This window comes from Schistosoma mansoni, chromosome 3 (genome assembly GCF_000237925.1).
Source record: "Schistosoma mansoni strain Puerto Rico chromosome 3, complete genome".
In the NCBI taxonomy this organism is placed as follows: Eukaryota; Metazoa; Platyhelminthes; class Trematoda; order Strigeidida; family Schistosomatidae; genus Schistosoma; species Schistosoma mansoni.
Genome location: NC_031497.1, coordinates 3,822,347 through 3,836,737, shown reverse-complemented (window position 1 = coordinate 3,836,737; position 14,391 = coordinate 3,822,347). Strand labels below are relative to the sequence as shown.

The following is a 14,391-nucleotide window of genomic DNA, read 5'->3' as shown; positions in this document are numbered from 1 at the left end:
ATAAGAAAATGGAACAATTAAAATTATTTTTCTTCGCCAAACAAATTATAATAAACGAAATTGGATTTCAGTCACTGGAATCGATAGTAGATTAACGTAAACTGAAGCAACTCACTTATTATCTATCAATATTCATATGTACATAGTTTACTATTTAGTATAAATATAGGATCTACAGATCAGTTATGATCAGAATAGCTCAGACGATGAAGTTGGGTAATAAAAGTTCGAATCCCACGAGATGCATCAGCCCCTTCATAATTGTAGGAACCTCTTGCTGACGAGAGTCAACTAGCATGAAAATTAGGTCAACTACCTTCGACCACTTAACATCAGTATTTGTATGTCAACACGCATATGCTCCTACTGACATAACTATGTCTAAGTACATATGGAAAACTACTTTTTGCCAATAGGTTGATAGAAGAAACAGATAACCAGCTGTGGAAAATAGATAAATTGGTCATTATTTCTAAGAAAAAACATGTATACTACGTAAATATGATTAAACGCAGCTGTGAGAATTAAAAAAGTTGAACTTATGCTCTGCGAAACTCAATTATCACATGAAAAATTCAAGACAGATAAAACTGTATATCCAAACAACACTATTTAACAAGCCTTCAAGCGGGGTTAATGATGCATAACTAATGAAGGATTCAATGAAGATAGGGCAACCATTGTAGAAATCCCTAGTAGTAATTCTAGTCATTCACTTAAACCTGACCATATGATTTGCTTTTCAGTTTGATGAACTTATAATAAACGTCTAGTGGTCAATAATAAATAACCAACAAAAGCGAATGTCCTCAAAATCTAGGATACTGAGGTAATCATCCCGGGAATTTCGTACGCATAGAATAATGCACATATAAAACATAAGGATTATGACATCACTGAGTGGTCTGTTTCAGAACGTTTCGCGGACAGATCTTATTCTATTACAATTACATTTCCTGAAGTTATACAACCATGATCATGGTCAACTATTACTTGCCTAAACTAAATATCTAACTATAATGATTATAAGCATAAGACTAATGTATTCGTAGTTATACAGTTGTGGAACATAATATTTGATATATTCTTTGGATTTATTGATGGGTTACAATAGGAGATTGAATAACAAGTACCTATGTATTAAAAACACTATTGAAAACAGCCACCAATTCATAATCCACTTTACAAACGATGATTTACAATAAGAAACATTTGATTTTTAGAGGATTACATAATTTGGAAAACAGTTCTTATCACAAATGGACATCAACTGCTATTTTCGAGTCTCATATTGCAGCCATAATCTCAGTAAGCTTTATTTAAGGACTACTAAAAGTAGGCCATTGGATTGTGACGCTTTGTATCATTTTACATTAAACACAGTCCGCTTAATTTCAGTACCCTATACTAACGAACACTTTAAATTGTGGAATCATGGTGATCGAATAAAGCGTAGTTATAAACAAACAGAATTGATCGTGAAAACCCCCAACCCAACATTTTAAAGTCATCGATGACTCATAATAAACTTTAAAAAAAGGAGTCCAAACAATAATACCGACGTTATCTTCATTTCCCTTATTTTGACTATTCATCGTTATTATCAGACACTGAGTAAAACGTATGTTTAATTATTATGATTTAATTTTTACTGAATCATAAAGCTAACGAAAATATAGACTATAAAAATATATATGAGAAAAAGAGTGAGAATCATCATGTGCTAACTTGTATCAAATTGATAATGAAAATAAGATCAATTTTAAAGACTATAAAAGTAAAATTATATGTACAGATAATTGTTCACAAAATAGTACAATTTCAAAGAAACACAATCGTCTGATGCGTGAAAAAAACAGGATTATTCATCACACTTGATGGACCAAAATTTGATATATCCATCATCAGAAGCTGTTGTCAGAATTAGTTGACAATCTGATGTATCTTCGCTATGACCGTTGTCGTCGAAACCTCTAGGTTGCCAACGTACACAGTTTACATCTTCTGAATGAGCATTCGGAACATAACCCCATAGAACAGGTGGTTCTTCTAAACACGGTTTCCCGCCGATATGAATCAAACCACTAGATGGCATTTTATAGATGCATAATCTGTTATCAGAACCGCAACTGGCTAAGAGTTGACCATCTGGTGACCTGTCAAACGGTTGAGAGGAAAGCACTACATATATACTGTGAGAAAAAATATCGTTAATAAACTCAAACAAACGAAGTTATGCGCATATAAACTAAAAGTCGCCAATTTTTAGAGCTTAATTTTATTTTGTATCCAAACGTCGGCTAAACACTGATTGACCGTATCTACGTAAGTAAAGTTGAATTAATTTTAATGTTAACAAAATATTTTCTTCCCTTACAAACCATGACATCGAACTACCAATCGGACTAATTTCTCATTTTCTGATTATCTATCTTACTGACTCTTAGTTTGACGTGTGATGACTTGCGTAGTAACCACCCAGTCAGATCAGTAAGGATCGATTGGTAAAAATTCTCAGAATTCATTCCTAGCTACAATATACTTTCTCCTTGTGAAATTCCAACTTCAATCTGCGCTAACACTGAACAGTGAATAAACATGATCGAGAGATAAGGGTTAAATCAAATAGAGACTGAAAGCCTCAATCATAATGCGAATTGAAAATTAGAGATCTGTCAGCAGAAAACTCCGCATAATACCCTGTCAAACCATTACTCCAGCCAATGGTGAACTTAGGAAACTCATAGTACATGTGATGGAGACGAGTGTTTATACCCATAACTGATATGCAAACAGTCAGTGCAGACAAAGAATAATTTTGTTTGACTGAAGAAATAGATGTGTGTGAATTCTAATAGTCTCATACATTATTATAAATTCGATGTTCTCTAAGTACAGTAAATTAACTCATTCACCAGGTACTTGGTTAAGAGCCATACTCTAGATGGGAGCCAATGATGCTACTCTGTCGCCCAAACCAAAATAAGTGAAGCAGGCTTTGAACCTGGGACTTGGCGACTGAAAGTTCTCTATGTAATCACGTCACAGAAGAGGCTTTCTGTGGAAGTTAATCACATCATAAGTTGTATGGCTATCAAAGGGGTCGGAGGTATAAATCATATAGGCCATTGGCGTATATGCATTATTCACCTAACTGTGGACACCGTCCACATATCTTTGGTTGGATCTGTAACATATACGCAACAGCTTGGCGTTAAAACTACATAGATGTTTATGTATTTTTACCTTGGATAGCAGTCAGACTAAAACGTTTGAGGAGTGTTGTGGATAATGTGACTGAATCGACTACCACAGACTACATTAATTTTATTTGTAGGCGTCGTTTTTTCCTAAACCATAAGAAACAGTTCAATACCAGTTGTGGAGTCTCAATAAACTATACTAATGAATACATGTTTTGAAAAGTGAATATTCAGTGTAACACTGAAATCCTAGTATGACAAATTTTTGATTTCCCTTTAACACTAAGATCCATCACTGTAAAACAAAACTCACCAGAGTAAAATGTATTGTATTTGCACCAAACTCTGGAAATGAACTATAAATTATACTGAAATTTGTCGAACGAATTTAAAACCGAAAACACTTTATGTCTCAGTTATCACTTACGCAGTATAACTTGGTGTTACTAAATGAACCAAAGAATGCACGCGGTATAAACTAAGTATTCATTACAAAGTCCTCCAATCATAGACATATAAGAGTAAAAATGTTACTTACCAGCTTAAATCAAAAATTGTACGTATGTGAAAACCAGTTAATGTAGCGATACACACCCACGAAGTTGATTTACTGCAAGCTCCTAAAAGGTAAGTAATAATTACATTATTATTTGACAGTGTTACACATGTACAATCAACCAAAAACAATTCATCGAAACTGTACCCACAAAGCTAGCCACATAGGAGAAACACATGTATGAAGGTAGATAATAGGTTCATAAAATCGAAATATAAAAACACTGGATAGTATGTTTGAATAGCATAAACTGTAATAATAAAATAATTATACAATTTACTTATACTAACTTTGCAAGCTAATTTACATTACCGTTTGAAACCTCTAGAAATAGATCTGTGACTAGAAATGAAAGTATTGACACAAAAAAAGAGAAAATAAAGCTTACTCTTTTCACAACAAGCTTTCTAAAAGCTCGCTAATACACTTACAACAATAGACTGTTCTTTATACTATGATAAATATTTTGAGAACTGTGAATTTTGAAAAATTCCCAACACAGAAATATACATTCGGAGTTGATGAAAATCATAACGATAGTGAAATGACAACTTATCTGAGCTAAATATTTTACATAGAATACCAATTTCCCACTAAAATGCAATGCTGGAAATTTTTTGTAAAAATTAAACAATCTTGGGAATATCAATTAAAGCATGATTTATGACATAAACAGAAAGAAAAAAACAAGTAAAATGTTAGCAGTAATAAGTCAAATCTGTTAGTATTACCATTGGTTACCAAATACACATATGAACTAACTGAATAAAAATGAAAGTAGATTTTACAAAAAACTAAACATTTGTAGTTGAGCAAGAACGTTATCTGTCAAGTAATTATTCGAACAACCAATCAAACGCAATGTAGAGCCTGGAACATATGTGTATCGGTTCAACCAGAAACAACACAACACAGAGAGATAAAATTATCAATATAAATCATGGGGTATAAGAAGTAGTATTAGCATTAGAGATAAAAAAACTAGTCAATAATCGAAAATCTACTTAACACGGTATTTGACGTACAAGTATTTACGAAATAAGCGAAGTTTAGTTATAAATACTCTATTCATTTGAACAATGTTAAAGTCAGAACATGTACACAGTAGGTAAATTATTATTTGATTTTCTGCTAGGAATATTCAACATCCTGATAATATGATAAGTTAAATTTACTGGAGGCCTAATTAGAAGAGTAGAAAGAAAAACAAACATTATCTTCATAGAGCGTGAGATTGATGTAAATTGGTCCAGGTTTCCATATTACATTAACACGAAGAGATAGAAATAACAAGACAAATAGCAAAAAAGCCCGAAGTAACGTAGTATCAATGATAATAAGACTAAACATTAGGAATGTGGTTCGGAAATACAGAGTGGAAAGGTGTGTCTTGTGGACTAGTGGAATTCAAGATTGAGAGAGAAACAAAGAGTGAATCCATATAGGCCATTGCTAACTATCTTCAGTCATGTCACTCAGAGTCCCTAAGCACTGATCAAGGTTATCATGTGGACTTTAATAACGTAGTCTGCATCTACCAACATAACTGAAACCGACAGTCAATGACTTCTTGGATTGATTCCATATCTTGATTTGGTGGTTGCTAGTTTTCCTCCAAATTAATTGTGCGTCATTAAGCATCACATGTCCACGTAAGCGATTGTTGGGCATATGTAATACATTTTAGAACCACTTTGATCCATGAAGATGCACTGCCTCATCGGTCTATTTGCCATTCCTACCTGGTTCCGTCTGTCCAGCATCAATGATCCGATGGTATCAGTAACGTGTGAATATTCCCTACTTTTGAAGGTCATATTTCACAGTCATAAGGTGATGCGGATAGAACAGTTGTTCACTGAACTGGTTGTTTGTTTAGTGGACGAACATCTCATCTAAAATACAAGCGCCGACCAAACGTTGAAAAACGAATAAACTTATCGCGTGGACAGTTGTCTACGATTAACTTGATTTTGCAAGTATAGATATTAAGCTGTATCTAACTAGTATTGTATGAGCTAAGAAGTGAGTGAAAATGTACTTTTGTACATTTTGTTGTGAATAAGAAAACTACATTTATACCCAGTTAGTTAATAGTGCTTCTCAACGACATCTTAATTTAATGATTTGCTTTTTGGATGAGAGTTACACTGTTGATTATGGGTTTTAATTGGTTTCTGGTTAATAATCTTCATGGTAATATTTTTACTCAAAATAATTTATACGTATAGAGTACATAATTTTCAGTTTGTATTGTTGCAAAATCTGAAAGAGGACTATACACGTCATACAACTAACAGAATAGATTTTGATAACGCATATTATAACTCGTCTAACGTAAGATAAGTACTCATTAAATACAAATGCGAAAGTGTATGAGGGGTTAGAGTGAATTTCTTTCTTTTGTTGCTGAAAATGCTTACGAAGGATCTGAAAAGGTGATTTCTTGATCTACTCAATTATCATAACCAAGAAGCTTGCTCAATAAATTTTACTAGTGTTATGCATTCACTTTTAACTTCCAATCTAATCATGATAATATGCAAATGTTACATAACATAACTCGTGTAAAAGATGATTTATCACAGCATCACAGTTGTCATTACTAATTTTCTAATGTTCAGTTTTGGGTAAAAAAAAAACCATTTAAACTTTTATGTTTAGTTATTTGTAATTCCACGAGTGATGTGTGCTAATAACCACAAATATTTAGTTATCTTTATGGAGATTTTGGTATCTCCACATATGTGCATTTCTTTCCAGACTTGTCATATTATTCTTGTATAAACTCATTCAATTAAATTCAGTTATAGATCATCTATCACGCCTACGGCAAGAGAAATAGAGTACTTATGCATTTTTCTTATTCCGAGTTTCCTTCTTCTTTGACAGTTCAATGTTTTTACATCTAAGAGAAAGGATAACCTTGTAGACATTAAGAAAAATCCAGTTGTAATTGTGTTTTTTTGTCTCACAAAATTATATATTACAACTGGTTAAAAATGAGCGCAGTTGTCGTTGCACAGTCTTGTCTCTTAGTCCTTTTTCTTAAATTTATTATATGTAGAAACTGAAATAATTCCTTCATGTTTTCCCGTTTCTTCTTATAACTTGTGGTTATATATATATGATACAAGGAGAAAGAATTGGTTCATAAAAGGAAAGGTATAAAATTTAATTTCACGGTTTAAGTGAAGACACCATTGAGCCATTTCACAATAAAATAGATGAGTTTTAAGTTATTTGGAGATTTATATTTCAGATAAAAGCTATATTTCTAAAACTCACCTTCCCATCCCCAAAGTTTAATGCATCGATCATCACTACAGCTTGCCAAAATATCACCAGATGGAGAAAACTCTGCTTTCCACACAGTGGAGTCATGTCCAGCTAATGAGGTTGAAAAAAAGAAATAGAATAACATACTCGAAAATAAAAGCGAAGATTACTGGTTAATTGATTTTTAATACATTTATGTTGAATAAACTAACAGAGATTACAACGATTGTTACTGTTTCATAACGCTAGATAAGTATCTACTTCTAAGAACTAAGACTATTCGGGAAACTGCTTTAAGTAACATATACTCCAGATAGATAAATTAACAACAAAATCACCCAGTAGTTTACCTTTTATGCAAAACAAATCGATGTTTAACGTCAATATTACTTGCACACTCGTTTCTTAATGAGAAAGCTATGATTCAACGTTAAAAGTAGACAAGTACTGATACAGAGGATAACCCTGTAAGGTTAGTGACCACATAAATATCACTTAGTAGGTGAAGCACTTAGTTTCCAGATATTCAGTTACAAGTTCGAGTTTCCAGGCAACACAGAAACCTGTACGTGCTTTTTAAGTCATATTAACTAATAGCTATTATGTACCCATCTTCGTACATGGATTAGTGAACTGTCTCGTTCGAGCAGCGACTTAATCACAGATTTCTTGACCAATTACTACTTGACTTATCAATTAAAACAATCAATGTGCTAAGGACTATAACCCGTATTTGTATTGATGTAATAAGAACAAAATTGACAAAAACGTATTAGTTAAAATTATGTTATATATATAGTTTTCTTAAAAAACACCCGATGCAATCGAGCAGTTGTACTTAAGAGACAGCAGTCTAATGGTTCTGAAAAGAAACAAACTTCCCTGAGCTTTAACGGTGATAAAATCGTAAGGTGCTTCTACGAAAAATAGCTTGTAATACAGCAGATACATGGCATCAAGTCGATCTACTAATACTACAATAGTCAACAAACAGAGGACTTTAACCACACTGCAAATTTGTTGAGGCTAGTACCATAAGTTGAATTCAAACCGATTTATGTATCGAGAGGAAGCAGTTTATGATCTCCTACTTTCTTAGTAATGTGTGAAAATCTCGAAGCCAATACTCCCTACTACCTAATAAATGTGTATTTTAGACTTCCTATTCCAACTATTATCAAACAGGACGAAACTGACAACTTCAACTTAATTTATATCCACTTACAACTTGTTTTCGTTACGAACGTGAGGCGGTGTCTTAATAATTATGACACCCGACTTTCAACCATTAGACAGTAGGTTCAAACTCTGCCTTGCCTTACTAGGTTTGGGCAACCGGTTATGGTCATTAGTTGCTAACCAATCAAATTAGAGAAGAAAAACCTTTATACCTAGTGTCACCATTTTGTAGTCTTAAGTTTTATTTCGAAAGAGTGAACGGAACATATTCACATTCTACACGTAAATTAAATTCATTTACACAATGATTATATAATTATTTATATAGGTACTAGTCAGCTGACGAAAATTTAACAAAATATGACTTCACATTTCTGGAAATAGTGGTAAAATTGAATTTCTAGAAAAAATAAAATGTATATAACTCAAGAAGACCTACTGGACAGTCACTCACCATCTCATAAGAGCCATAACTTGCGAAAGCCACTGTAAAGCAATAAACCAATTTGACTTTTCCCTAACTTGTACGTTAGAGCTAACAAATTTCCGACTAGAGTTTTCTCACTCCTTTCAAAACAGCTTTCATCTATTAACGCTGCTTAACAACTTACATTTAATCTTTTATGAGTAGTTCAATTGAGCTAAACGAACTGCTTTAATTAAATTAAGACCCTCCATTCAAAGCATATTTGCTTCAAAGGATAACAGTAAAAATATCATACTCCTAAATAAAAGGAAAAGGTGCACCGTATATTATATTTTCTAAGAAATTTCATTGAAACAAGTACCTTAATTAACATGAGGAAAGAGTTAATTCGATATCACTGAACTCTTGACGCTATGACATGATGTTATAAATTAATAAAACTGATTCACAAAAACAAAAACAGCAAGTCTTTCAAATTTCAGATACAAGGTATTCGATGAAATGAAGCGTTAAATAAAACATCTAGATGGCAATTCGCATGATCCGAAATGATATAAAATTAGCATCAGATGAGTCATCTACTATTTAGTGTAGAAATATAAACTACTCATTAGTAGTTAAATATGGAAGTAGCTCTGTGATTTCTCTGAAGATTAAAGAAAATGATACCAGTTTTAGAAAAATTGATCACATGAATACTCATCACTTACTTAGTTGAATAAAAACAGCCCAATCATCAATTTCCTCTTTATACACATTTATCTTATTGTCATAACTTGTGGAAACTAGAACCTATACAAAACACAAATGACAGGAAAAAGAAGTCAAGTTAACTCGAAGATGACAAAAATAAATAGACAAACCTGAATTTGATCAACTACTCAGTAGTCACCAATTTTACATCTGTCTAGTTTTCGGTGCTGATCAGATTCTATCGGCTATGTCGCAATTTGGCTACTGTTAGAGGGAAATTGATTATGAATACAGTGGTCTCGAGTGCTGTTGGAAAGATGAGGGCGGTTATCACTTCTCGGCTACATACACTGTGGAAGTGTTTTCTTAGAGGTACCTGGATAGGAAATCGGGTTAAAGTTGGTCTTATTGACCTGGTATCGTGACCGCAGTGTCCAAGGGACAACTACTTGAGACCGGTCGTACATGACCTTTTTATGGGTAAATTTTGTGATAGAACCGTACTTGTTGATAACTTACCGCCGCAGACGGATATCTGTGAGATAAGGCGAGGTGTGTGTTTTTAGTGTCGATCTTTTCTAACCCGTCTGTTCCTTTGTGGGAAGGTAGCTTCGCTGTTATGCTGGTTTTCTGAGGGAAACACCCTACTGCCGTCACACCCCTGTACAATCAGTAGTACAACTTCACCCTGGGACTTTGGGTTTGCTGCTTTCAGTCTTACTGTTCTTCAACCAACATGCCTGGCATGGTAGGACCTTGAGGAACGATTGTTCCGATCAGTAAAGCCTGATTGGTCCGTCGTGTTAGGTAAGTCCGACCAACTCGTCAAAGTAGCAGCAACGGTCGGGAATATGGCCATTAGTCCGAGTAATTCGGCATCGCGTACTGTGTTTTGGTGTCGAGTGATTGGACTCAGCCAGGCAGAAAATCAACCTAGATTTCCTGCCGGTTAGCACATAACCATCGTTACAAAGTGTAACACTATAAAACGTACAAAAACAGTGATAACTTTGTGCAAATTAGTAGCAAAAATTAGTTTCGTCAACTATCGGAGTCCCGAGGTATTTTTACGATGATGGAACGTCTTAACAAGAAAAGACAACGTATTGTTTGAAAATGAATACCAAATTTAGAAGCTTTTTCACCACTTAAGAAAAAAGCCATTGTTTTCCCCATATTCCTAAAAAGTTTAACTAATTTAAGTGCCAACTCCTAGGCGTTGACCTGTCAACTTAACGTAACTGGCTTGAATGTGTCTGACAATTAACAGGTTTAAGATTTCAAACTATAAAAAACCGTTAAATTTGTAGTGCCTATTAGTAATCATCTGTTATGCCCCGATAAGGATAATGAATGGTAACTTTGGGATCTATTTATGAATCAATACTGTGCATATATTTTTATCGTATAATTGCTAAATAACTAAACTATTCATATTCATGTTACCTTTATAATAAGCTTTATTTTGACCTATAGACTAATATTATACGATTTAACATTCTTGAGTTATCCCTAGTCTACTAATTACTGCCTCCCACACTCACAGCCGTATTTGGGTAAATCTTGTACACATGTTATTTTCTATTTTATGGTACGATGTGGTCAGTTTGATTGGTATATAAACTCAGTATGTTTGAAATATAATGACTCATACTACAGAGGCTGTTCTAGACTTAAGTGGCTGGGCTAGGCAGAAGCAGGACCGATAGTACTCTAGACTGCTCGTATGGTTTTCGTGTGTCACTGTTCCAATCGATAATTCGCTGCTCTCTGATTGGCGGTCTTATCACGTCATACGTTAACAAGATATCCACTCGGCAAACAAGTTATAACATCATCCCAATGCAACTCTCATATATGAATGATACGAAAATAGCAAGTAACTTCAATGATCTGTGGACTTTACATTATGAAAATCTGCACCAACATTGTATCTTAGTTTGAACTATAAATAAAATATTTTTGTACTTAGCCACTACCAGTTGTAAAGCCTAGTAAGATATGTAGAAGGCTTGAATTCAGGCTCTTAAACTGGTATCAAAAATTACGACTGATATCTATAAGTAGGTGTAACAGTGCTCACTCATTTGACTTGTAGTGGACTGTCTTCGAAATAATTCCCAAGACTTCATATATCAGTCGTCCTGATAAGTTACTAAATGAATCCCCACGATCTATAGGTTCCAAAAGACAATACGAACCATCAACTACAGCTTATTATTGAACAGCACAGATCACCAGGCCACAAGCACACAGAGTTAGAGAAGATATGCTAAAGCGAGAAAGAGCGAATACAGAGGCAAATTGAGAATCGGATGAATTAATAAGATTCAAGCATATATATATATATATATATATATATATATATATATATATATATGCTATAGATTGACTGTAAAGATGTGATCAATAAATCCACAATCTGAGAGAGAATCAACCTGCACCCAACCATTTGTGTGTGTGCCTGAAGAGATTGAACTGTCAAGTTAACTGACTACATGAAAACAAAAGATATCCATGACCGTCTTAATTGCCTAATCCTGAATAAATACTACCTAACTACATAAAAATAAAAAATTAACATTAAAAATACTTACCAAGCGTACTCACCTCACCGTGTGGATGCCAGGCTACTGATTTCACATCCTGTGAATGGGGCTGGAGAACGCTTACACACTGAACATCCTCCTCGTCATCAAATTCCCACAGCCAGACACTTTTATCTCGACCGCAAGTGGCTATCAGATGACCGGATGGGCACCAAGCAACACACTTGACTTCGCTAGTATGTCCTAATATCCATGAAAGAAAAACAATACAAATAGTTTGCATGAGTGTGAAACTGAATATTTTATCTATTTTATTTTATTTGAACATATAAATACTGGTACAAGGGGGCATCAGATACATATGCGCCACACAATAACAATGAGAATGGGAAGAGATAAAGAGTGTAAAGTGTGTATAAAAGAAAAAAGAACAATAACGACCACAAATCAGTGTACGGTTTTATTTATTTAAACATAAATATTGGTACAAAGGGGTACCAGATACATATACGCTACACAAATCCCGTTTAATTTGTGAGGGCTGTGATACTGCCCGGGTGCCCTAACCGAAGCAGGTAGTTTTCTTAGAGGGCCACACCCGGAACCTTTGACCTAAAGGTCTGATCCAAAAGGCAGTGGAGCATCGTAAGGAGACGCAGTCACATGGTAGCCGGTGACCAACGATTGATTCATATGTCACTTTTTTCCCTCAAGATACTGGAGCCCATGTGCACCATTGGTTGGGAATCAGGGTTTCCCAAATCCCCTAGGTGGACCCTCCGTGTCCGCCAACCCAGTTAAGGCGCCGGACATTCGCTTTTTGTCCTCTTAATTTCGTAAACAACACCCCGGTCACGAGAATACAGTGAGTAGGACTTCCCTGGCAGATGCTATATATGCGTGGCCATGTGAGAGCATTTCGAGAGGGAGAGCGTACTCTTCCCACTCTCGGTCGTACCAGGACATTTGGGGGCAACGGAATGTCGTTGCCAAAAACAATTATGATCAAATTCTAGTACCTTACGTACATCTACCTGTCCAAGTACCGAGCTCTAGTTTTAAAAGACGTGAATGATGTAGAGATTGAGCTTAGTATACAGAAAAGGATGGATGGAGCAGCACGGAAGCTCGCATAAGCAACGTATCTTGTTAACTTAATCCAAGGCTAATGCTTCTCTTCACATGACTAAAATTAATTATCAATGTCTTTCGGACTAGTATGACGTTTTAGTCTCATCACTAACAAGCTCATTTTGCAACGAGCATCTTACAACATTCAACAATACAGTAGTCAAGACAAATTCGCAAACTGTTTAAAACATGCTAACAACCGACCAAGATGCATATGAGAATCTATACGAGCATATAAAATTAGTCTACAGACTAAATGAAATTTAAGGTTCATTAACTGAAATCGATTACTGTATACATTAGAATAAGGTCCACGAAAGCTATCAAATCACAGACATGTTCGTTTGCCATTATATAGAACGGAATGATTCAAACAAGGTGCATTTCCAAATTCTTACGATGAAGAAAAATGGCGTTTAAATACTACTCCGTGTTAAGAAATTACTCCATTTTACCTACCATTAAGGCTATTCTACCTACTTAAACTATTAGAAAGTAAAAAATCACCAAGGCTCATCTGAAGTTCAGAAACAACTATATATGTCACAAAAACAAATGACCGAATAAGTCTCAAAGAACCAAACTGTGCATCAGGACCAAGTAACAAACAGGCGTGGCTAATTTCATCTAAATTGTTATATACGGCACGATGAAATGGTTTTAATTGAGTGTTTTGAATCAAAACATACCTTCTAAGGTCACAAGCGCCTCCATTTCGTGTCCTGAAGCCTCTTTGAAAATTTTCCAAATACCTACTGTTCCATCAAAACTCGCTGAGGCTATGTAGTTACCACATGGCGACCATGTTATGCATCTAATGGATCTTTTGTGTGCCTCTGGGAGAGAGAAACTGTTAACCCATGATTCATCGTCACACTTAGCCCACGATTTGATTATTCTGTCTTCCCCACTAGAAACTAAGACAGATCCTTTGTGATTCCAATTTAAAGTCCACAATCGCCTGTTGCTGCCTCTAAGTTTCTGCACTTCACGAACACAAATCATCCATGCGAGTGAAGGTCAACAAATGAACGACGCAGAAGACTTGTAAGGCCGTTCAATAATCAGTAGTACTACGACCCAGGTAGTGTTCTCTAGGTACTACCTTAAAAAAGGAAGTGAAGGAAAATTACGTTATGAATATCTTTCGGTCATCTATAATGAGTGTGTCCTCTTGTATCAGACATGCTTTTGAATATCCATTCTTTTCATTTGTTTAATTATGACCTCTACCAAGGTCCAGATACAACATCAGACACAGTTGGTATCCTGTTATGTTTTCGCATGAGACCGATCACCGTTTCCGCAGATTCAAAAGAAGTGTCCATGCGAGTAAAAGTGTCGAAGCTCGATTGTAGAGCACTACATTTCCTT

General features: G+C 34.9%; 1 protein-coding gene across 1 annotated transcript; it reads right to left on the bottom strand.

Annotated features, from left to right (window-relative positions):
* Window positions 1-1,629: 1,629 nt before the first annotated feature.
* On the bottom strand, window positions 1,630-13,740 carry Smp_018400 (hypothetical protein). The gene is made up of 6 exons (XM_018798940.1): window positions 13,707-13,740; window positions 11,948-12,129; window positions 9,355-9,436; window positions 7,048-7,149; window positions 3,742-3,823; window positions 1,630-2,156 (listed from the first exon to the last, which is right to left on the bottom strand). Exons 1-6 carry the CDS (start codon window positions 13,729-13,731, stop codon window positions 1,862-1,864), a joined length of 768 nt encoding a protein of 255 aa, XP_018650779.1. The 5' UTR covers window positions 13,732-13,740; the 3' UTR covers window positions 1,630-1,861.
* Between the last annotated feature and the right edge of the window lie 651 nt (window positions 13,741-14,391).